The sequence below is a fragment of the Tripterygium wilfordii genome, chromosome 1 (assembly GCF_013401445.1).
Source record: "Tripterygium wilfordii isolate XIE 37 chromosome 1, ASM1340144v1, whole genome shotgun sequence".
Taxonomy (NCBI): domain Eukaryota; kingdom Viridiplantae; phylum Streptophyta; class Magnoliopsida; order Celastrales; family Celastraceae; genus Tripterygium; species Tripterygium wilfordii.
This window is the reverse complement of record NC_052232.1, coordinates 3,729,854-3,755,351: the sequence shown is the minus strand read 5'-3', so window position 1 is coordinate 3,755,351 and position 25,498 is coordinate 3,729,854. Positions and strand designations below refer to the sequence as shown.

General features: G+C 37.1%; 2 protein-coding genes and 1 pseudogene across 2 annotated transcripts; 1 reads left to right on the top strand and 2 right to left on the bottom strand.

Annotated features, from left to right (window-relative positions):
* Positions 1-1,201: 1,201 nt before the first annotated feature.
* Positions 1,202-2,564, top strand: LOC120003376 (ethylene-responsive transcription factor ERF062-like). Its single transcript, XM_038852344.1, has one exon. The coding sequence runs from the start codon at positions 1,263-1,265 to the stop codon at positions 2,331-2,333; it is 1,071 nt and encodes a 356-aa protein (XP_038708272.1). The 5' UTR covers positions 1,202-1,262; the 3' UTR covers positions 2,334-2,564.
* Positions 2,565-3,305: 741 nt separating this feature from the next.
* Positions 3,306-9,682, bottom strand: LOC119997001 (high mobility group B protein 15-like). The gene is made up of 7 exons (XM_038843777.1): positions 9,541-9,682; positions 8,388-8,596; positions 7,134-7,212; positions 5,624-5,786; positions 5,418-5,543; positions 4,148-4,551; positions 3,306-4,042 (listed from the first exon to the last, which is right to left on the bottom strand). The coding sequence occupies exons 2-7, from the start codon at positions 8,555-8,557 to the stop codon at positions 3,602-3,604; spliced, it is 1,383 nt and encodes a 460-aa protein (XP_038699705.1). The 5' UTR covers positions 8,558-8,596; positions 9,541-9,682; the 3' UTR covers positions 3,306-3,601.
* Positions 9,683-20,250: 10,568 nt separating this feature from the next.
* On the bottom strand, positions 20,251-25,325 carry LOC119983953 (annotated as a pseudogene).
* Between the last annotated feature and the right edge of the window lie 173 nt (positions 25,326-25,498).

Sequence of the window (25,498 nt, the reverse complement as noted above, 5' to 3'; positions counted from 1 at the left end):
TAGCAATTAACACAGGTCCCAAACCATCCCATCCCATCCCAATACATATGTGGCATTCACTTACTGGGTGTGTCGACATCATGACCAAGATCCACTGAAAATCATATCCAATAAATGAGTATCACACATGCATTGGGACACTTTTGGGACATGTATTATTAAGATTTTAATGATTTTCGGATTTATTATACTCTGTATTTCACATATTTCCCTGAACGAAGTGGGACAAAAGACATAGCCATATCATCACTCGATAGCTTGCCAGCACTACCATGCTGGACACTGTAGAGACTTGTGGTCTCGTTCACCCAAGTTTGGTGCTACAGTTAGGAATTCGGGAGCGCTCGAATAGAAAAAAAAATAAAAATTCACTAATTTTTCTATTGGAATACTTTCAAACCCTCACCTCTCCAATAGCCACAAACGTCGTACCTCAAGTGTCTCCAAACATATTTCAAAAGACGTAAGTGGTCCAACCCACGTTAAAGGCAAAAAATTTATGACTTATACATACATTGCTAATTATATAAAGGCAAAGACACCCATGATTTCCTCATACCTAAAAAACAATGTTTAGTCCCTGTTCTATGCTTGATGGTCATGGTTATGATAATGTTGACAGGTAAGCCAAAGAACATTGATCTGTCATGTTTTGATTCGTTATATAACACAAATGGAAGCACCAATTGTTAAGATGAACAATTAACTAGATCTGACTCAGATGATGACAACCCTTTATGTACAAAGAATATATATATATATATATATATGATGAATTATTCTATGAATTCCTAAAATGAGTTTTTAATTTTTAGGATTTACTTTTAGGGTTCAAAATTTTCTAAAAAAATTTAGCAAAATTATATTTATATTTGTATTTTAATCAGTCCCAACGATATATTTTTTATTCGAAACAAAAATCAAAAGCAACCTAAAATGTGTATGAAATGTCTTTTATATCCAATGATCCAGAATTATCATGCTAATTTTGTTTCGAACAAAAAATGTATCGTTGGGTTCATAAGACCGGTTAAAATACAAATATATTTTTCCTAAATTTTGACAAAAATATTTTGAATCCTAAAAGTTATAACTTCATGTTAGGACCTCTTTTTATGAGATCTCATAAGAGAATTTATATATATATATATACACGTATATTCATACCTTCTCACACTTAATATAAAGCACATCTACCACCTTCATTTTTTGCTTCAATTCTCTTCTTCCTCTGCTTTTGCTTTGTTTTTTTTCACCAAAAAATGGCTATGGAGGATCAGTTTCCCAAAACAGAAACCTTCATGAACAAGGACTTGCAATCTTATTTCCATGGCATGGAAACTGGATCCAAATTCTTCAGTGATTCAATATTTTGGGGTACTAATTATGTCGACAATGGTAGTAGCAGTGGCATGAAATCAGCATTGTCGTTGCCCGCAAATGCAGAGAGCTTCGTTTCCGTGAATTACTCAGAATCATTCCCAAAACTAGAACAATCCCATGTTTCTGAACCACCTTCTCCCCCATCACTTACAAACAATGCATCAAAATTCGCCGATTTGGCTCCATCGACAAGACTAAAGGATCAAAAGATTGAACCTTTGTCGCTGTCTCCAAGCCCTTCAAACTCCAATATTGCACAAATTAGTCAAGTTCATCAGAATTTGACAAACTACCCTTCAAGAACTCACGATGAGCACTGGCTTGGCGCGACGAAGACGCAGCCCATGAAGTACACCGGACGAAGGATACAGAATCAAACAACGACAACAACATCGTCGCCGGGGAAGCTATTTAGGGGTGTCAGGCAAAGGCATTGGGGAAAATGGGTTGCAGAGATAAGGTTACCGAGAAATCGGACGCGGGTTTGGTTAGGGACTTTCGACACCGCAGAGGAGGCTGCCATTGCATATGACACAGCAGCATATATGTTAAGGGGAGAGTATGCACATTTGAATTTTCCAGATCTAAAGGATCAACTTAAGTCCCCTAATTCGTTGAACGGAACAACAGCTGCTCTTCTAGAATCAAAGTTGCAAGCAATCTCAAAGGGTCTTTCGGGCCGTATAAAGCCTAACGATGCAGACTCTTCGCCAAAAACAAATGTCAAATGTTTGAGCAGCCATGACAGCAGCACAGGTATAGCAAGAAAAGAGTGGCAGTTTGAATTGGATCAGAACAGAGTTGGATCTGAAATTATAAATGTTCAAGGCAAGAGAAGTAGTCATCAAGGGATGATGACATCATACGTTGATGCTGTTCAGCTAAGTAGAATGTCTTCTGATACCGACGGTCCCGTAGAAGGTGATTGGTCATTCCTCCGTCCCACGTAGCTTGGGTGGGAAGCTATGAAATGCTTTATATGAGCTATCATTATATGGGTTATCACATCCTTAACTAGTAAGCACGTTTTAACTTTGTCCTGGTGTGAAACCCGAAGTAAACAATATTGTGCGAGTGATTTTCTCCCCAAATCACTTGAAGATATATAGCCTGAATTATGAATTATGTGTATCTTCATGTGGGTTTTATGTATTTTGATTTTATTAGCATTGCAACTAAAGTTTCTTTTACTATAGCCCCCATTAAACTTTTTTTGGTCTAAAAAAGGAGGAAAGATTTTAGAATCTATGCATACTTACTTTGGTACTAGTCTCCTAACATTGATTTTGTTCTTTTATGCAGGTTTTGTAAAACCCTAGATTTTTATGGGATAATTTGAATTGATCTTGATATTTGGTGAGTAATTGTAAATATGAAATTAGGAGCCATATTGAAATAGAATAAAACATTTAGGGCCAAATGTTTTAAATACCACTATAACACTCACCCAACTAAGCTGACAAAATAGATCATTATCAAGTGTTTTTGGGACGTCTTAGACCTTGTAATTGGCCTTTATCTAGAAAAAAAATATGGGTACCTTTTACATACAAAGAGTTTACTTGTTACTAGAAGAGCCTAGTTGTTGTCATTCTTTAAATCTTTCAATTCACTCCGATAATATCATAAATCATAAAAGGGGTCAATGCTTAGGAAATGAGTGCATTTCCATACTATTAATTATTAATAGATTATTAACGGTTAAACAAAAAAGATGACATTTTAAATACCCCTATAACACTCTTTCTTTCTCTTTTTTTTTTTTTACCGAAATGACATTTGACGCTATTCAACACGGTGTATTACAATTTTTTAACATTAATGACGCCTAAATGTTTAGTAACTTTAATTCACCAAACATCAGTGGAAAAATTGTAAAAATTATTAATTCACCAACCATACACAAAGATCTCAGTGGAAAAATCAAATATTAATTCACCAAACATTCTCACTCTGGCCAAGTTCAATAACAGCATCAAAAACCTCTGCTACAAAATTGCCAGAAGTCATCCAATAACTTCCGCACCTCTGCTGCCTTACCAGGACGTTGTGCCAACTTCGGAAACGACAGCGAAAAATACAGAAGAAAACGAATTAAAAGGTAACATACCATAAACAAATGTAAGTATGGAACTACATTTTACTACTACTTTATCCCTAATGGTGTTTCTTCCTTCTTATTCTAGTAAAACTTGGCCCCCAGCATGTCCTTTCAAATTTATTCTTCATTGCTAGACGGCAATGATTCTTTCTTTGTCTCAGCCATATCGTCAGCTAAGTTTCTGTCAACATGTTCATCTTCTACAGCCTTTTCTTCTCTGTTGTGCAGATCAAAAGTAGCCTGCTCAGCTAAAGCCTCGCTTCCCACGTTGCTAGATGCAGCACCTACTCCCATCCCCAAAGACGTTTCTTCAACGATTTCATCATCTTCAGAATCATTTCCGCCAGAAATACTCTCATCGTCCAGTGTCTGAGAGTCGCCTCCATTGATTTCCTCAGCCTTCACATATGTTTCCATCATATCTACAACTTCTCCAGGAAGCCGTTGTTGTAGAGGCACGACATTGCTGATGACATGACCAGTCCTCAATCTCTCCCTGTAATCCTCCATTTCTATTCTGTATCTTTCTTTATCTTTGATAGCTTTCTCCTGATACACCTGGATAAGGCACACAAGAAAGCATACCGTAAAGCTATAGAGCATTAGTGAAGAAACACGTTCAAAGAGAGGTACATTAATTGATTCATATTTTCGTCAACTCACCGATTTTTCAGGTTCTCGTAGCTTATTCCATAATTCACCGATCATTCTGCTGATCTCTCTGTCCTTGCCAGGGTGAAGTGGTTTAAGCCTTGCATGTTGTTCAGCAAAGAAGAAATTATAGCCGCTTCTGTTAGGCTTTGGATGAGCAGGATCTCTCTTTCTTATCTCACTTTTCTTCCTCCGCCGGCGACGATGCGTGCGAGGTACAGTATTAGAATTATCACCATTGTTGGCTAAAACACTGGAATGTCGTGGCACTTGCCATCCTGGGTTCTGTTGAGTGTGATATACAACACCTTTAAGTTTCTTTGCGCCTACTGTGACCGTAACAAGGTAACCGGTTTCAAATTTCCCATCAATGACCCCTACCACTGTCGTTGGGGAATTCGCTGATGATGTTTGCCCTGGTGCGACAAAAAGACTAAAAATGAGTAATTAATCAGTCCCAAACCATAAGAATCAGGATGAGAACCCCAACCGTTAATTGTGTAAAAAAAAAATTCAAGAATAAAGGAAAGCGCTGAAGATCAAATGAAACTAGAACATGCAGACAACAGATAAACTATTAAAAGATATTTCGAATAGCTTCCACTACCACTACATTTACTAAGACTGATAAAAAGGGAGAGGCGAGGTAAAATCTTTAAAGACTTTTGGGGATGGCACATTGTCTTTTCCGCAGTTGAATAGAACAATCAAAGCAAACTAATTTTTTAAAATTTTCTGCAGCAATAAACTGGTCCCAAAAAAAGATCGAAACAGATTTATGTATCCATAGAATGGGCTCTGTAGATCTGATACATTTCGCATGATTATTTTGCAGTAAAGATTATTTTCAAGTCCGGTTGCTATGTTCAAAAATACATGCAATAGGACCATGACCATCTTCCCACAGAATCACAACCCAGTGTCTCCGTAAAATCTCTAAGTAAATTTTACATGATTCCTCATGCAAATAATAATAATTCTGATAGCTCCGACACAAGATGAGTACTGACAAAGAAGATGGATACTAATGCCAAGCTTGGCGTTGATGTTTTCCTGCTAGTAATTATTTTCATTAAATATCACACTGTTATTCTGTAGGGAAAAAAAGAAACAGAAGAGGATAAAATGAGAAACACCAACTTCAAGCCTAAGACTATTTTTTAAATTTAATTATCGACGCAAAAGAAATTTGAGAGGTCAATAAATCTTGAAGAGGAAAAGGAACAGGGCATCTGAAAGAATACATTTCGCTCAGGACAACTAAAAATAAGAATATAAATACCTCCAGGAAACTCTGCTGCATTTATATGTGGTTGATAGGTAGCCGTAGCAGATGCTTGAACTTCAGGTGAAGGCTGTGTGGTCATTTGTACTGGATGGTGTGCTATAGGTGGGCTCTGTGAAGAATCTACAACAGATTTTGTGGTAATTATTATGCAAAAACCCACAACATCAATTCACAGAGCATATAGAGTTCGATGCACATACCAGTAGGCATTGGTGTCCAACTGCGGGCTTTGAAAAAATAAATTTGCTCGTAGTGGTAAAGCAATGAAAAATAATATTTGCGCAGCACAAAAGATGCATTCGTGGCAGTAGAGGGGAAGTTGAAGGTAGCAGTCACTTCTTTCCATCTTTTTTCCTTGATGATCTGCAACAACATTAGTAACTTTCTGACCAGATCGCTCAACTTTATTAGAACTCGAACGAAAAATAGAGTTACATGTAGATACATATTTCTCATCGATCAATATGATATGAATGCAGATTTGTCATAAATGGTAGTCCAATGCAACATTACATGGAAATCCAATCATACAGAATCAGTATACTAAACCAAGCTGCAATCACTTCGTTAGGTCATACACAAAAATATACCAGTTTAAGAATGGAGCGGAGCTGCCTCTTCAAGAGAAAAGTTTCTATATTAAAATGATTCTAACAAGACTGTTTTCCTTAACTATTGACATCAAATAGGGGAATATTTTTGCTGATTTTACTACACTATGGAGACATGGGATTGTTGATTACTAGTATCAAAAAATTATTTTAAACTTCTACCAAAAACAGGATAGAACCACTAATGAAAGATCTTATAGAACAAAAGCAAATGTCTATGATAACCAAATCTAGAAACGTAATAGCACAGTGAAATTTCTAAGGAGTGGAGAACATGGAAACATTAGGGTGGAATTTCCCTTATTAAATGTCATGTAATGAAAACAGTGATGTGACTAATGGGATGGCCACTCCAATTGTAGGTTTTCCTTTCACACACTGACAGAAAGATTAAAAAAACAATGATAAATATCCAGGACTATCTTAAAATTAAAGCAACTATAATAGATTTCAGAGGTAGGAAAATCATTATTTGCATCCCGTTTTTTACTAAGTGCACCCTATTAACCCTTTAAAAACACACTAGAATGGGGTGTACTTAGTAAAAAATAGGGTGCAAATAATATTCATCAACATCTAAAGTTTAAGCATTTATCAGTGTCCCAGTATCATTGTCACAAAGGCAGTGCAAGCAAGAGAACCATGACTACGACAACATAAGAAATCTTCGCACAAATCATGTCACAAAATTTTGAAGCATCAAATAGCACATATTGTGCTCATACAGATGACTGCATAAGTTACTAGTTTTCATTTTTTGGCCTGCTTTATGGACTCAGGAAGACAGAATATCCTTGAGACAACTTTATAATCTACGATGAGAACTTGGTAGGCAATTTATTCTTCCTTTTGTCTGTGATCAGCATTTTAGTAGAGAAATAATTGAATAACTATTCCCTAAAAGGACTGTTGTCTATCATCTCAAAAGGACAGTATTAAGTCTTCATGCGTTAACCAACCAACATGTAGCATACAATAAAATAACCCACGGAGGAAAAACTGAAAAATAAAACCAATCATTAATTGTACTTAAAACTGGACACGGGAAAAAAAGAGAGGAAAGCGAACAATGCATTAGCTGTACCTATTTTTACATTACCTTGTCTATGCCACCACGAGAAGTAACAACCACAAAAAGTTGATGCAAGTCCAACTCTTTGCCCCCTATGATAGGAATCCTACGACACAAAGCAACCAAACAGTATAACAAATTGTTGAAAGTGAATCAAAGAGGGAAGAAGCAACAGAACTAGTGCCAATGATATTTTATTGTTTCGAGAAGAATTATGAAAGGTTTTACATTATGAAAAGACAGTGGGTTCAATCTTGTTGCCAAGCTGTAAAGAACAACCTGTCTATCCCTTGAAGAGGTCCATAAAAGACACCACAAATAAAAGAAAGTGCTTCCCCACTTGCAATTCTACTCAGTTGGCAAGCCTCTGCCCAGCTCACTATTAAAGCCTTATATTTATTTCTACAAGCAAAACCAATCCTTTGCTGTGGCTATCTTTAATCCATAACCACTATGGCAAACAAAGTTGCTAAACTTTCTTCGATCGCAATGTTGCTCATGAAATTCCTTATAAGTTATAACTAGTAGAATCTAAAATAACATTCCAGAGATTATCTTATTGTTTGTGCTGCTCAAATACCATGTGATGGACATGATCCACTGGACTTGTTCTGGCATATATTTCTGCAAGACGATCATCATATTTGGAGAAGTGCTAAGTAACCATTAACTAGACAGTATTTGGTCTTTGTCACCACTCCTGGCTGTCTCAAGAAATTATTGATGCATGTGTTATTGCAAAGTCAAAAGGTCAGTCAAAAATACTAATGAATCAATGATGCCAATAATGCTATACTGATCAAACAGGCTGTAAAAAGGATTCTTTCCATGCACTTTAGACAAACAATGAAGTCTCATGCTTTTTAATCCTTCGGTCTATTTCAAGAAAACCTGAAAGGAATTCCTACACAATTCAGGACCAGATACTAATTTCTTGGATCAGTCCAAGGAGGTGGACTTCTTGCAACAAAATATCATCAACTGAAGACACCACTGTCTTATGACTTTCTTCATCTTCCGGCAGGTAACCTATGCTAAGTAGATTAGAAGTACGCTTGAAAGTAGTAATGTTCTAGTAGAATACTAATCTAAGAGAGCAAAATAGAAGAAGACCCAGAAAAATGAATACAATAGAGCACAACGAAAAAAAAAACAAGAAAAAGAAATAAGCATATAAGATATAAAATTTTGGCGTCAGAAATCTGAAAAACTTGAATGGTTAATCAATAACAATAAATGGTTGACAAATTGAGCATAAGATAATCAAAAAGAAATTCTTACATGAATTTGGTACCCATCGCAGCATGGAGCTTCTCCAAAGTAAACATGAAGAGGTTATTCAAGGCCACAACATCCTCATAACTTGCCATTGGTTGCGGATAAGGGATGTAGTTTAAGGCTGGTAGTTTCACAGGAAGTGGACCCTGCTTGCTCAAAGATGTTGAAGCCATTGCTAGAGTTTCACCATCCAAATGTCATGCCTTTTTTCTCTGTTCAATCATGAACTATCAAATTGTTACTCACCATCTCCACTATAACCATAAATGCAAGCCAGATTTACCAAAAATTAGAGAAACATAGTTAGGAGGAGAATCAACAAACAAACAGCTCTTGTCAAGAAAATCCAAAATGGAAAAAAAAAAACAAAAAACCCAAGACCAACCTACAGAACCAAGTTTATCCACAAATAGGAAAAGTAATTAAACACCATGCAGATTGCAGATGAGAAGCAAGAAATTTGACATTTATTGAATACTAACATAACAATGAAACCTCACTTGATGTAATAACTCCCACTAAAAAGAGAGATTCAGAGTCCAAGAAAAGCAACATAGCTGTCGCAGCTATGAATTCCTCCATAGTACCAAGGAAGGAACAGAAATAACCCATCAAAGCTCAGACCTTTTTAGAACAAGCAGACTAAAATCTACAGAAGGCAATATCCATTTAGGTCCTGTTAATAAAGAATCAATCAGATAGATGATAACCCTCTCTATATATCTACTCTCTGTTGGCTATCCCTATGATAATCCTATGTATTGTACGTCTATATCTTTTCCTGACGTTCTTGAGATACGCAGATATCTCTGATGGCCTGATGGGTACTGAAGAAATGTATTAAATAATCTTCTTGTCTCTCTCAATACATCAACAAACCGAGATTCAACAGAAAAGAAAGCTTTTTTAACAAAAGATATGAAGCAAACCCACAATAGACAAACACCCACAAAATACAGAAAAGACTGTTCATTATTTTATTCATTCCCAAAGATTAGGTTTAAGGAATAGAGTAATAAAGTTATGGTTATTAATCTATTCGGGGTTATTGTTATTATTTCTTACATAAAGCATTGTAAAAAAAACAAAAAAAAAGTCAGATGAGAAAAGCAGATAACAGAGTTAAAATATAAAATAAAAAACAAAACTTACCTACCAAGAGTTAGAGAGAGATTTCTTGAAACCAGTTGTTGTGGATATATGCATCTCCCTCTCCCTCTTCCTATTGTTGATATATTTAACAAATTCCTTGAATAATGGTGAGAATGATGAAGAAGAAAAGCTTAACCATAAATGAAAAAACTTAACCATAGATGAAAAACAATCCCTATTCCCTACAAGCCAACCTAAAAGACAGTAAAGCCCTCATCAAGTGGTTCTACTTGCTCACAATAGAAAAGGGTAATTCAAGAAATACACAAAATTAAATATGTAGATTTGTTATAGGGAAATGGGTTGTTCATAGGATTGTCAAAATGTGAGCTTTTGACTTCCCATTTGAAACGGCAAATCTCAAAATGAGAGATGATGACTTGATGAGGAGTTGGAAGGGTTGAGAGATTTGAGATATATGTGGCGTAACAGAAGTTTGTTTTGGCATTTAATTCATTGGAATTAGTCCTGCCTTTCCTTCTCTCTCTCAAAAACTCCTTTATATTTATTGCCTTCCTCAATTGTCTCTAACAATCGACCTTTTTTCATTGGTCTGCTGCATAACATTAAGATTGGGTACAGTCATTAATATTGGAATGGTTAATTGGTGAATTGGTATTTGAATTTGACCAATCATTAATCTTTTATAAATTTTTTTAAGAGAAGAATTATCCGGTAGGACTGTAGAAATTTAGCCAAAAAAACCCAACCGAATGGTCAATTTTCGATAAAAATATTTACATATTTCTTTAAAAAATCGACAGAAAAAATTGACAGGAAATCAGGGGAAAAAAATTTGACAATAACTGACCAATCGATCAATTCAATTTATGTCAAAAAAAAATTGAAACCGACAATTTTTTTGTGATATGAGCTTTTTAATTATGTTGAGATATGATGTGTGAATTTTGAGTCAAATCCATGATTGATAAATGATAAATCATTTTTTGTGGCTTCTTTTATTACATGGTGAGTCATATGATGGTTCTGTTTGAGACAATAATACGAGTTAATACAACTTTTGGTCCCTGAAAGATTGTCCGTGTTCCAAATTAATCATCGAAAATCAAATTGTGTCAATTTAATCACCCAAAGTTTGATTTGTTCCAATTTCATCACTGGCAGATTTTATCAATTTAGGTCAGTCAACCTGTTGATGTGGCAGGTTGACTGCTAAACTATTGTTAGATAATTCTGATGTGGCAAACGATGTAACAAACGACGCTTACATGTAAAAAACCTAAAATATCTGAAGAATTTTCCTGTAAAACACTCATAACCCACACAAACCTGAAAACCCTAGTTAATCATCTCTGCGATTCCGGTTATCATACAAGCCATCGAAAACAAATCTCTACGTGTTGATTCTGTTAAACAAGTCAACATAATATTCTCTTATTGATTTCCTATTTCCTCAATCAAAGGAAAATTGATACCCGTGAATCACTGATTGGTGATTAATTGTAACTTATATATTGCCTCCTTGAGAGAGAATAAAAAAACAGACTTTCAATCAAACCTTTAACATGGTATCAGAGGCGTCCTTTAACCCTCGCCATCCACTTCGTCTTCTTCATTCTTTTTAACCCAAACCACAATAGTCTGTAGTGTCTCAAGACAAGAGACATGACAGATGACAGTGGAGTACTTCCACTAACCATTCCAACTACCACGATGAGTGGTTCTAATGAAACAATGAGTAGTTCAAACGGGCCTCTTGAATCCACCAACATGACTGCGTTCGGCTTCAGATTAGGTGATACAAACTTCAAAATCTGGTCGAGGATGATGGAGGTCCATGCAGCAAGCCAAAACAAGCTTGGGTATCTCACTGGTCATACAAAACCGGTTGACGAGAAGGACCCTGGCTATTTGCGATGGCGAACAGAGGATGCCCTTGTACGTGGATGGTTATTGAGGACCATGGAACAACACATACTTGGGTTGTTTATTGAACTTCCAACAGCAAAAGAGATATGGGATAGCGTCTCTCAGATGTTCTATGATGGTGAGGATGAATCTCAATACTATGAACTACGTTGTAAAGCAACAAGGACACGGCAAGCGGGCCGCCAGGTAAATCTCTATTTTGCAGAATTAAAGGGAGTCTGGCAGGAAATTGATAAGCGACGTCCCAACAAGATGGTGTGTGCAGCCGACATAAAAACCCGGAAAGAAGAGATCCAACAAGAACGAGTATATGATTTCCTTGCAGGACTAGATGACGGCTTTGACTCAATCCGGAGTGATCTTCTCCGGATGAAGCCAATCCCGAAGATTGAGGAGTGTTTCAATACAGTCCGACGAGAAGCACAAAGACAGATAACTATGCTTGGAGGTAAAGAGAGTAGTTCATCCGTGACCATGGTTACCAAGTCTTTTCCTAAAGACACCTCTCGGCCTCTACGTGACTCAGAAGAAGCCGAAAAGGATAAGCTTAAATGTAGCCACTGCCATGGAACTCGACATACTAAAGAAACCTGCTTTGAAATTTATGGGTACCCAGATTGGTTCCTCGAACGAAGAAAGCAAAATCGAGGGAAGGGTAACAAACGAACAAATCCAGCAAAAAATAGCTCAGGAGTGGCAGCCATAGCAACCGGCCACTCAAATTCAACAGCTGTCGAGATAGATGGTCTCAATTTTGAATTATCTCTCTTCAGCATGATTTTCGAAGGAGATGACAACCGTGATACAGGTAATATGGGCACTGCCCTAACTATCTCTGCAGCCCGTGATACAGGATGGATTATTGAATCTGGTGCTACAGACCACATGACATATAATCCGGCTTTTTTGAATTCCACAATTCATCCTCCTCAAGATAGTATTATTACAGCAAGTGGCAGTGTTATCCCTGTCACTGCAGCGGGTTCTGTAGCCCTTACTCATACTCTTTCCCTACACAATTGCTTACTTGTACCTGCATTATCCAGTAATTTGTTGTCTGTAGGACAAGTAACTACTCAGTTAAATTGTGTTGTACTGATGTTTCCTACGTTTTGCTTACTCCAGGATATTCGGACTCAGGAGATCATTGGGCGTGGTACTAAACGGAGGGGGTTGTATTACGTGGAGGATATTACTTCAGGGCGTGCTTATCAAGTCCAAGGTAGTGATAATGCCGGTGTCAAAAACATCCAGCTCTGGCATAGAAGGTTGGGTCATGCATCCTTTGGATATTTACGGAAATTATTACCTAAGTTATTCCAGAATATTTCAGAGTCTTCTTTAGATTGTAATGTCTGCAAGTTGGCCAAGAGCCATCGTACTAATTATCCTATCAGTTTTAATAAACGAGTTATTCCTTTTGAATTAATTCACTCTGATGTGTGGGGACCGTCACCGGTTACTACTTTGTCTGGAATTCGGTGGTTTATCACCTTTGTGGATGATTGCACTAGGATGACTTGGATCTATATGATGAAAAATAAGAGCGATGTCAGTGGCATATTCAAAGCTTTCTATTACATGGTTCAAAACCAATATTCACTCCCCATCAAGGTGCTTCGTTCCGATAATGGTGGTGAGTATATAAATTGTGACCTTGTTAATTTTTTCCAGGACAAAGGCATACTTCATGAGACTACATGCCCTCAAACCCCACAGCAAAACGGGATTGCTGAACGGAAAAATCGACATATCCTTGAAACCACACGAGCACTGTTGATTGGTGCAAGTGTTCCCCAAACATATTGGAGTTATGCCGTCACCTACGCAGTCTACCTGATGAATCGGATGCCTTCCAAAGTTCTAGATTTTCGAACTCCTTTGGCAACATTGGCTGATCATGTCTCTATTTGCTCTTCTTTAACTTTAGAACCTCGGGTTTTTGGTTGCGTTGCTTATGTGCACTTACCCAAGAATCAACGAAGTAAACTAGATCCCTGTGTAGTGCGGTGTGTATTCCTTGGATTTAGTCCCCAACAGAAGGGGTACCGATGCTATCATCTTTCCTCTCGTCACATGTATGTCTCAATGGACATTACGTTCTCCGAGGATTCATTATTTTTTCCCCCTACCCGAACCAACCATGATCCTCAGGGGGAGCCTCAATGTCATGATGAGGGTTATGGTCAGTTCGGTACAGTGTTAGAAGAACCCACAACTGAGATTGAAACTGTGAGTATGCATGAAGCAGTGACAGTGCCTGACGTAGTGCATGAAGCTGAGACTACAACATCAGGGACTCTGCATACAGTGCCGTGTGCAGCAAATGAAGCACAAAAAACCCCTCCTCCAGTATCACCTCCAAGATCTGCTGGTCCTACCAATATCCCGGAGGTAAGTATCCCTGACCCTGAAACTTGTTACAATTGTGGTCCTGTAGAAAGTACATATGTGTTACCTCCTCGAAAAAATCGTGGGAAACCACCTGAGAAGTATTCTCCGGAGGAGAAAGTAAAGTATTACATTACAAACTATGTATCTACTCACCGATTACCACCATCGTATTGTGCTTTAGTTCACCAGATTGATGCAATAAAAATTTCTACAAGGGTGGAAGAAGCTTTACAAGACCCACGATGGACTGCAGCAATGAGAGTAGAGATGGAGGCCTTAATGAAGAATAGAACTTGGAGTGTAGTTTCTCTTCCTTCGGGTAAGCAAGCTGTAGGTTGCAAATGGGTGTTCACAGTTAAACACAAAGCAGATGGGTCAGTTGATCGGTTCAAAGCCAGACTGGTAGCTAAGGGCTACACACAGACTTTCGGAGTCGATTATCAGGAAACTTTTGCTCCTGTTGCAAAAATGAATACTATTCGAGTTTTATTGTCTTTGGCTGCTAATTTTGATTGGCCTCTTAAACATTTTGATGTAAAAAATGCCTTCCTATATGGAGACCTACAAGAAGAAGTGTACATGGATTTTCCACTAGGATTCGGTGTCCCTGATTCAAAAGGAAAAGCTTGCAGGCTTCATAAAGCGTTATATGGCCTCAAACAATCACCCAGAGCGTGGTTTGGGAGGTGTACACAAGCTATGAAGAAATATGGATATCGACAAGGAAACTCAGACCATACACTATTCATCAAACATAATGGTAAGAAAGTAACCTTGCTTATCATATATGTTGATGATATGATCGTCACAGGAGATGATGTACAAGAAATTGAGAGATTGCAAAAGCACCTTTCGTCAGAGTTTGAGATGAAAGACCTAGGAGGACTCAAGTACTTCTTGGGTATTGAAGTTGCACGCTCTCGTAAGGGAATTTGTCTATCACAACGGAAGTATGTTTTGGACCTTCTGTCCGAAACTGGTATGCTTGCATGCAAGCCGGCTGATACTCCAATTGTGCAAAATCATCACCTGGGTATTTACGAGGATCAAATTCCTACAAACAAAGAAAGATATCAGAAGTTGGTAGGAAAGTTGATCTATTTATCATTGACGAGACCCGATATTGCATATGCGGTGAGTGTTGTCAGTCAATTCATGCATGCACCAAGTGAAGATCACATGGAAGCAGTTACTCGTATTCTGAGTTATTTGAAGGGAAGCCCGGGCAAAGGATTATGTTTCCGAAAACATGGTCATGTGAAAGTAGAAGGGTACACAGATGCAGACTGGGCTGGTAACGTTGTTAATCGACGGTCTACATCTGGTTACTTTACATTCGTGGCAGGCAACTTGGTGACATGGAGAAGCAAAAAGTAGAATGTAGTGGCTCGGTCCTCCGCAGAAGCTGAGTATAGGGGGATGGCGCAAGGGATTTGTGAACTTTTGTGGCTTAGGATTTTGCTCACTGAAATTGGGTTCAAGCCAAAAGAACCAATGCACCTATATTGTGACAATCAAGCAGCGAGGGAGATAGCAGATAATCCAGTACAACATGACCGTACTAAACATGTTGAGGTAGATCGGCACTTCATCAAGGAGAAACTAGAAGATAAGTTGGTGGAGATTCCATTCGTAAAATCAGATCAACAATTAGCAGATGTTCTAACTCATGCCGTATCTGCGAGGGTATTTCATGACTCGTTGGACAAGTTGGGCTTAGTAGATATCTACGCACCAACTTGAAAGGGGGTGTTAAACAAGTCGACATAATATTCTCTTATTGATTTCCTGTTTCCTCAATCAAAGGAAAATTGATACCCGTGAATCACTGATTGGTGATTAATTGTAACTTATATATTGCCTCCTTGAGAGAGAATAAAAAAACAGACTTTCAATCAAACCTTTAACAGATTCCATGTTTGGCATCATCTCTGCTCGTCGATCCATCTTTTGCATCATCTTTGAGTGTCGATTCCATTTTTGGCATCATCTCTGTGTGTCGATTTTTGGGAAAGTTAAAGAGAACCCGGCGGACCAAGCTAGTATGCACTATCGGACCTGCCACCTGCGGCTTCGAGCAGCTGGAGGCGCTGGCAGTTAGTGGCAAGAATGTGGCGCGCATCAAGATGTGCCAGGCACTCGCGACTAGCACAGACAAGGCATCAAGCGTGTGCGCAGGCTCAACAAGGAGAAGGGATACGTCGTCTCCATCATGATGGACGCTGAGGGCAGTGACACCCGCATGGGCGATCTCGGTGGCGCTTCTTCTGCCAAAGCCGTAGGCTTTGATTTGTTAAAATATTTTTCGGAACAAATCTTATTTGGGTTTTTTGGGAAAGTAGCCCTTTTTAAAACTCAATTTTGAAAACTAACCCACTTTTTTAAAAATATGAAATCTAACATTTTTTTGAAAGGAAGTGTCTCAAATACCCTTATTCCACATGGTTTCATTCAAAACTCATTTTCCCTTCCCAGAACATCACTTTTCACCTTCGTTCTTCTTCTTCTTCGTCTTCGTTCTTCTTCACCTTCGCTCTTCTTCACCTTCGTTCTTTCATTGTATTCGATGCTGTTAATCTACGATTTTTGCCTCATTCGATCACCCCTCTGCACCTGGTTATTCATGGGTATGTTTTATTTAATTTTGTATTTGTGCTTCGAGTCTACAATGGTTAGGGTATGAATTTTTCAATCTAGTAATGCTTAGGGTTTCGAATATTCATTCGAGCAGTTTAGGGTACTTTGTGTGCTATGTTCCAGTATTTCATATTTGTTGTTTCAAGTATTTTGTTTTATCTGGTCGAGTATTTTGTTGTATCTGTTCGAATATTTCAGATTTGTTGTTCGAGTATTTCGTTTTATTGTTCGAATATTTTGTTTTATATGTTCGAGTATTTTAGTTTTTCAACTTTGACCGCCCGTAACTTTTGATCCGCTCATGTGTTTCCTTATTATAATATATTTCCGAGGACTGATTTTGAAGACCTAAAATTCAATTTGGGGTTTACCCCAGTTGAGATTCGGGAAGAGATAGAAAAGGCGTTGTTTTGAATTACATGTTAGAGTAATTGTAATTATTTGTTCGAGTAATTGTAATTATCTGTTCGAGTATTTTAGATTTGTTGTTCGAGTATTTCATTTTATTGTTCGAGTATTTCAGATTTGTTGTTCGAGTATTTTGTTTTATATGTTCGAGTATTTCAGTTTTCCAAATTTGACCGTCCATAACTTTTGATCCGCTCGCGTATTTCCTTATTATAATATGTTTCCGAGGACTGATTTTGAAGACCTAAAATTCAATTTGGGGTTTACCCCAGTTGAGATTCGAAAAGAGATCGAAAAGGTGTCATTTTGAATTACATGTTAGAGTAATTGTAATTATTTGTTCGAGTATTTCAGATTTGTTGTTCGAGTATTTCATTTTATTGTTCGAGTATTTCAGATTTGTTGTTCGAGTATTTTGTTTTATATGTTCGAGTATTTCAGTTTTCCAACTTTGACCGTCCATAACTTTTGATCCGCTGGTGTGTTTCCTTATTATAATATGTTTCCGAGGACTGATTTTGAAGACCTAAAAGTCAATTTGGGGTTTACCCCAATTGAGATTCGAAAAGAGATCGAAAAGGCGTCATTTTGAATTACATGTTAGAGTAATTGTAAATATTTGTTCGAGTAATTGTAATTATCTGGTTGAGTATTTCAGATTTGTTGTTCGAGTATTTCATTTTATTGTTCGAGTATTTCAGATTTGTTGTTCGAGTATTTGGTTTTATATGTTCGAGTATTTCAGTTTTCCAACTTTAATAGTCCGTAACTTTTGATCTGCTCATGTGTTTCCTTATTATATAATATGTTTCCAAGGACAGAGTTTGAAGACCTAGAAGTCAATTTTGGGTTTACCCCAATTGAGACTCGGAAAGAGATCAAAAAGGCGTTGTTTTGAATTACAGGTTAGAGTAATTGTAATTATCTGTTCGAGTAATTGTAATTATCTGTTCGCATATTTCAGATTTGTTGTTCGAGTATTTCATTTTATTGTTCGAGTATTTCAGATTTGTTGTTCGAGTGTTTTGTTTTATATGTTCGAGTATTTCAGTTTTCCAACCTTGACTGTCCATAACTTTTGATCCACTGGTGTGTTTTCTTATTATAATATGTTTTCGAGGATTGATTTTGAGGACCTAAAATTCTATTTGGAGTTCACCCCAGTTGAGATTCTGAAGAAGATCGAAAAGGCATCGTTTTGAAGTTTAACGGAGTTAATAAGAGATGTGAAGAACATTTTTTTGTTATACATTTTCTTGTTCGAGTAAATGGTGTATATGTTGGAGTATTACAAATATTTGTTCGAGTAAATAGTTTATATGTTCGAGTAAAACGTTTTTTTTTCTAAATGGAAATGGTGTATATGTTCGAGTAATACTATATTTGGTTCGAGTAATACAATCAACCGTTTCATATGGAAATGTGTGTTATAGAAAAATTTCATGACCACCTCATTCGAAGTTCGATCAATTCCTGTAATATTGTATATCTTCTCCAAAAAATCATCATAGAAAATTGACTCATTCACTACTAAACATTTCCTAGTAACACCAATGAATTTATAAATTCCTCTAGAAAATTCTCAGTCTTCGCCGTATATAACAACAAGGTCAACAACACTCATTTCTGTAAAAGAAAATGTAAAATTCATTCAGAAACACTTTATAAATCAAAATACTCGAATAGATAATTACAATTACTCGAACAGATAATTACAATTACTCTAACAGATAATTCAAAACGACGCCTTTTCGATCTCTTTCCGAATCTCAATTGGGGTGAATCCTAAATTGACTTTTAGGTCTTCAAAATCAGTCCTCGGAAACATATTATAATAAGGAAACACACGAGCGGATCAAAAGTTACGGACGATCAAAGTTGGAAAACTGAAATACTCGAACATATAAAACAAAATACTCGAACAACAAATCTGAAATACTCGGAAAGATAATTACAATTACTCGAACAAATAATTACAATTACTCTAACATGTAATTCAAAATGACGCATTTTCGATCTCTTTCTGAATCTCAACTGGGGTAAACCCCAATTCGACTTTTAGGTCTTCAAAATCAGTCATCGGAAACATATTATAATAAGGAAACACACGAGCGGATCAAAAGTTATGGACGGCCAAAGTTGAAAAACTGAAATACTCGAACATATAAAACAAAATACTCGAACAACAAATCTGAAATACTCGAACAGATAATTACAATTACTCGAACATATAATTATAATTACTCTAACAGGTAATTCAAAATGATGCCTTTTAGATCTCTTTCAGAATCTCAATTGGGGTAAACCCCAAATTGAATTTTAGGTCTTCAAAATCAGTCCTCGGAAACATATTATAATAAGAAATCACACTAGTGGATCAAAAGTTACGGACGGTCAAAGTTGAAAAACTTAAATACTCGAACATATAAAACAAAATACTCGAACAACAAAATCTGAAATACTCGAACAATAAAACGAAATACTCGAACAGATACAACAAAATACTCGAACAACAACTATGAAATACTCGAACAGATAAAACAAAATACTCGAAACAACAAATATGAAATACTGGAACATAGCACACAAAGTATCCTAAACTGCTCGAATGAAAACTCGAAACCCAAATCACAAATACAAAATTAAATAAAACATACCCATGAATAATCAGGTGCAGAGGGGTGGTCGAATGAGACAAAAATCGTAGATTAACAGGGTTGAAGTGAAAGAAGAACGAAGAGAAAGAAGAACGAATTGAAAAGTGATGTCGCAGGAAGAGGGGAAAAGGTTTTTGAATGAAATCATGTGGAATAAGGGTATTTGGGACAATTCCTTTCAAAAAAGTGTTAGATTTCATGTTTTAAAAAAAGTGAGTTAGTTTTAAAAAAGGAGTTTTGGAAAGTGTTACTTTTGCGAAAAACCCATCTTATTTTGTATACGTTTTCTGATTTTGTAACTTTACTTTTTAATCTGCATGTGTCTTGCAGTGGTTGGTCCAGCTGTGCAAATTTTCAAAAAAAAAAATCCACCTTGGACATTATTAGCCACATGGAAAATAGGTTTAATAGTCAACTTACCACATCAACAAGTTGACTGACTGAAATTAGCAAAATTTGCTTGAGTGATGAAATTGAAACAAATTAAACTTTGGATGATTAAATTGGCACAATTTAACTTTCGATGATTAATTTGGAACATGAGTAATCTTTCAAGGACCAAAAGTTGTATTAACCCACAATAATACACTTTCATTTCTCAATCCATTATGATTATGGAATCGGTATTGTCTAGTCTTCAAGCTGATGCCATCATCTACGTATTTTCCCCCCTTTTCTTCTTTTTTTTTCCCAGAAATGCCTGGTAAAGAGTTCCATCATTCCACATATAGCAATCCAAAGAATCCGAAAGTTTACCCGGAGCTAAATGCCCATTGCTACCTCAATAAGTTTGAGGGGGAAAAGAAAGCTGTCTACAAGAAGAAAACTATAGCAAATTTTCACAGCTCAAGTGGGACATAGAAAGTAGGAAAACTTAATACAGAGATTCAACTATCAAAGTGGTACCAAGAGCTAACTTCAGTCAAAATTGAATTTCTTCAGCATTATCCCTACCAACTTCCAGCTTTGAACTACTCTCAACAAATATAAATCATGGATTTGTGACTTTATCCATTGTCCACCATAATAAGCTTTGTCTATCATTGTACTCAGAAACGTATTGTGCCATTTAAGTACTTCGATGCACTCCTAAAGAAGAAACACTTCTCCACCGTCTTTTCTTTGACATATCCTGAAAATGTGAGTTAAAATAAGCGTACTTGGACAATTATGAAAATATGTTCAAACACACACACACAACTTCGCAAGCTAGTATATCTGTATGCATTTTTGTATATGCACTACAAAGAGGTCACAAGCCCCGGTTCACGCACAATCAGAAGAATAAGCAAATAAACTCACAAGTTCCATGCAGAAAAACCAATTTTTGAGATGCTAGAATGGGTTGCAAACATTTGCACGATAGTGCTGAGCGTATGAATTTAAAATTCCTCAGCACTGATGTTGCACCAATGCATAGACTATTTATGGCCCACATTAAACAATTTTTTTTCAGGAAAGCAACGAGGGTTAAACTAATTAACTATTTCTAGACAAAGTTGCACACAAGCAACCCAGGTAGAAGACTCATATCAATGCAGGGTCTGAGGACAGAGGAGATGGTCATTATTCATTCCAATATCGATTCATTCAACCTCTTGTTGTATGCAACCATCCTACAACTTCCATCATGAGTTTTGCCCACAAGATACCATTATCTTAAACCTCTTCTAGACAACTTCCCTCCATTTCACCCACTAAATGGCATCCAAGAAACATTGCCAATCAAGCCTCACTGTCTCATAGATTAAGAGTTAGCCTATCTAATTGCATTATTCACATTTATCAAGGGAAAATGTCTCTCCTGTTATGTATCACTAGGAGCGTTGCCAAAAACAATAGTAGGTCTTTCCTACCCACTCCTAAAGATCCCAAACAATTGGTGATAATCTCTCTATCCAATGCCTTCCCTCACTACCTTCCCTTCTCTAGCCTCACCTCCATTTCCCTCTCCCAAACATACCCTATGAATTATTTCACACTAACGTCTTCTCACCTACTTAGAGAAACGACCATCACTTAGCTGATACACTGACCAAAGTTCTAATGGCCAGCTACGTTGTACTGCCTCATGCATAGAAACTGCAATATATGACACATAAAGGCAAGATGGGCACCACTCATAGAATAGATTTTGTTATTTCAATATGCACTTAGGCACTAAGCACGTGATCAAAAGACACTCCACCATTGATATATTCCAGTATAAATTTGCCAAAAATTGCAAAAAATAAGACATATCACATCAAATATAGATCTGACCGGTTGAGATTTTCATAAATAAAAAATTCAATGCACCTTTGAGGATAAATGGGGAAAAGAGGTCTGCGGCCCAGCCTTTTCAGATCCCGTCAACCGATGTATCTCACGAAGCTGGCAAAAAATATCCTCGAGGAGTTGCAACTTAACTTTTTTCCTCTCCTTGCTTCCAACAGAGAAATTGAGTTTCTCTCTTCCCTCTTGCACAATCCTTAGCCTTACTCTAAGTTTTTCAACTTCATTGTCAATTTTGAACCGCTCATAATCTACTGCAGACATTGAATTTCTTCGCAAATCAGAAAGCAGAGCTCTGCCTTGCGAAGAAATAATTGGCAGAAATCCACTAGACCATCACATGTCCTTGGTACAGGTGAGGTAGAATACATTGACAGTTCACCTAGTCGTCCATTGACTAATTTGGTGAACTTCTCCAATTTATCATCAATGACATGAACATCATGAACAAAAGGATCCCTATAACACTCTAAGCTCCTTGAACTTTCAACATATTCTTCAAACTTATCTTTACATGGAAAAGTTATCTTTCTTTCAATAGAATCCTCAAATGTCTTTGACGCAAAACCTTCACATAAACTTGTGCTTTTGATTTGCCCCAGTCCTTCACAAACTCGAGCAACGGTTCTCTCATGCAAAGCAGACACCTTCAAATTATCTGAAGGGTTGAATTGGGGATGTACATGTGGCTTTTGTACTTCTTCTTCAGTGTACGGATCATTGTCCACTGATAACAAATCCTTATAATGAAGTTCTTCATCATTGCTACTTACAATAACTGCATCTTCATCCAGTTTAGGAATTGGCGATTCCCTGGTAAGCATAAGAGTACAATGTTTCGAGTCAATAGGTGTAACTTCATATCCTGAACATAGAGTTGCATTTTTATCCTTTTCCTTTAACCCAATAGATTCCTTAATCTGCTGCTGCATCAGCACTGGATCCTCATTTGAGTATAATGATGAAAAACCCCCTTGCCATTGCGAGGCTTCTGAATCAGGCATATCAGCATCCAACTGCTGAATTCCAAAAATCATTTCCCGGTATGATTCAACTTCCTTCTCCAAGAAATGTTTTTCCCTCTCTCTCCTTACTAGAATCTCCTTGAGAATATTCATTTCCTCGGCATCATATGCAGACTTTTCTTCGATCATCCTGCGGAATTGCCTAGCCTCCATTTCAATAGAAGCCTTCTCTTCTTGCAGACGAAGAATCATAGCCATTGCTTCATCAGCGGCAGAAGCAGCTGCACTTCTTTCTCTCTCAAGTTCAAGGGACAGGGCAGCACAAGAAGTAAGCTGTTGTTGAAGTTCTTGTTCAAAAACTCTCTCTGTAGGCTTTGAGTTCTCATCAAAGCTTATGTCCCCTTGTGCGTTGCATTTATTCTCATCATAAATCACCGCATTCTTTTCTGTTGGTATGGTTCCATTCATAGGTTCATGCAGTTGAAAATCATGAGAAACTTCTTCCTCAAAATCAACGTCCAGAGGAGCTTCCATACCATCTGAAGTTGCAAGACCTTCCACATCAGTAACAGCAGTAGCCATTGCAGAAATTATGTGAGAGGATGCACATGCAAGAAAGCACATGAGCGAATTACATTTCCCATTTGAAAAGCTTGTTTAAATTGTAAGAAGGCCTTGTTTTGCCGAAGGAAACGCCTAAAAACTAAGCCTAAAGATTGACACCTTAAAGTAAAGCCACCATGCAGATTATAGCATTCCACTTTTGGCACATTAAAGTGAGGAGTATAAATTTTAAAAATTATGAACTACTTCTCACCATTATTGAAATAATAATTATCTTCTAGTTATTGTAGAAAATTACCTATCCCTGAATTTAAAATAAAAATCTCATATAGATCCAGATTCCAGAACCTTATGGAGCAACTTCAAGAACACCTTCTACCGAACTAAAAGAGTGATAAGAATCAAAACTCTGTAATTTCATTTAAGTTCAAAACAATATGTTGCAATCTTTTGTATCAGTCAGTAACTAATAGAACTTCTAAATTTCCTTCATTTTCTCTGCAAGATATTAACTGGGGAAACCAAAAGAACAATACAGATACAGTGTCCACTTTATAGTAGTAGATCAAACAAGAAGTTAGAACACACGAAAGAAACTTTAGACCTATTCAAAATAGAACTAAAGCAAGGTTAATACAAATAACTAATATAGAACTATTGAACAAGCTTTAAAGAACAGTTTACCTTCAGTACTGGTATAAATCGTGCAGCCTTCATTACTTTCACTCCTCATTTTACTGACACTGGCAGGAGATTGAGCAGGAGATTGAGGACCAACAAGAGCATCCGATTTTGCAGGATCATGACCAGCAATTTTGCGACGTCTAAGATTGTTCCTTACTCGTTGCATTCCAGCCCCTTTACCCTTAAAATAAAACTTCATTTTATTCCTTCTATCATACAAAGAGCTACATGATGCCGCACCTTCCATAGAACTACACTCATTTTCTTGATTCCTCCGATTCAGAAAGCTTAAATTAGGCCCTTGGGCCCACAACGAATCAAAAGGGAACCTGTTCCTGACAGAGAGTTGAACGGAGGATATTTTCTCCATAGGAGAATCCACTAGCTTCCTCTGGAAGCACTTAGTACCCTTCGGGTTGCCAAATAGTCCATTGCAAGGACATGGAAGACACAAACCAAACAGACCGAAAAGTTTGGAGACGATAAAAGCAAGAAATGAAGCACAAAGTAGCAGAAAAGCAATTGCAAGGTCAAGAAATGCACCAACTAATCCAATAAAAGTCCACAACTGTATAGTTTGGAACCTCATTTTCTTGATCTCCTCTTATGGAGCTACAAAATACAACATGACACCAATCCCCTGTATGGTTGGCAGCAAATATAAAAAAACTAAATCTCAAAACACAAGTTACAGTAAATTTGATACTTCAATTGACCTATAATAAGAGAAACAAAGGAAATGGGACCATTCTATGTTTGATTGTCGAGAAATTGCAGGAAAAGACTACTGAAACTTACCAAAATACAAGTAAAACATTCGGTTGATTATTTGAGAGTGTTACCATTTTTTCTTCCTGATTTTTTTTATCACGAATAACAATACCAAAGACTAATATAATTTTCTCTCGTTTTCCCCCTCTTTAATTTCACTTTTCTTCTTAATCTACGGAACCAAACACGCAAAAAGAAAAAACAAACAGTTCAGCAAACTTGATATTCTTAAATTGAACTGTTACGAATTATTCGTTTGCTTCATCGTTTTCACAATTCAAACTTGAAATAAATTTGAAAACCGAAAACAATTTCCCATTAATTTCCGTCATTTCCTTTCCTTGTTATTCTCGGCAACCAAACAAAGAAAAAGAAATAACGGAAGCAGAAATGCCGGACTGACCTGAATCACAGCAGATAACTTGGGGACTGTTACGGAATAGAACAGAGACGGACTGACGGAGAGACCCTCCAGCTTTCATTGACGTGGAGATAGTTTTGACTCTTGAGGCCCACCTATTTGGCTCTCATAACTCTCAATTAAGTCAAGCATCGTCGACACTACCACGTGGCACGTGCAGCCCATCCTTGGATCCTTCGTGATCCCCATTGTCACTCAGACAGCTCTGGAACTGTATACGTTTGGGCTTTGAGTATTCAAAGCCCAACACTTGATGACCAATACTGTATGGGCTTTATAAGAGCAGGAACAAAACTC

Coding starts and splice junctions, on each gene's coding strand:
- LOC120003376 (XM_038852344.1), top strand. CDS start 1,263: ATGGCTATGGAGGATCAGTTTCCCAAAACAGAAACCTTCATGAACAAG.
- LOC119997001 (XM_038843777.1), bottom strand. CDS start 8,557: ATGGCTTCAACATCTTTGAGCAAGCAGGGTCCACTTCCTGTGAAACTA. Junction 7,213..8,387: donor GCGATGGGTACCAAATTCAT/GTAAGAATTTCT, acceptor TTTGTGTCGTAG/GATTCCTATCATAGGGGGCA. Junction 4,043..4,147: donor TACGAGAACCTGAAAAATCG/GTGAGTTGACGA, acceptor TGCCTTATCCAG/GTGTATCAGGAGAAAGCTAT.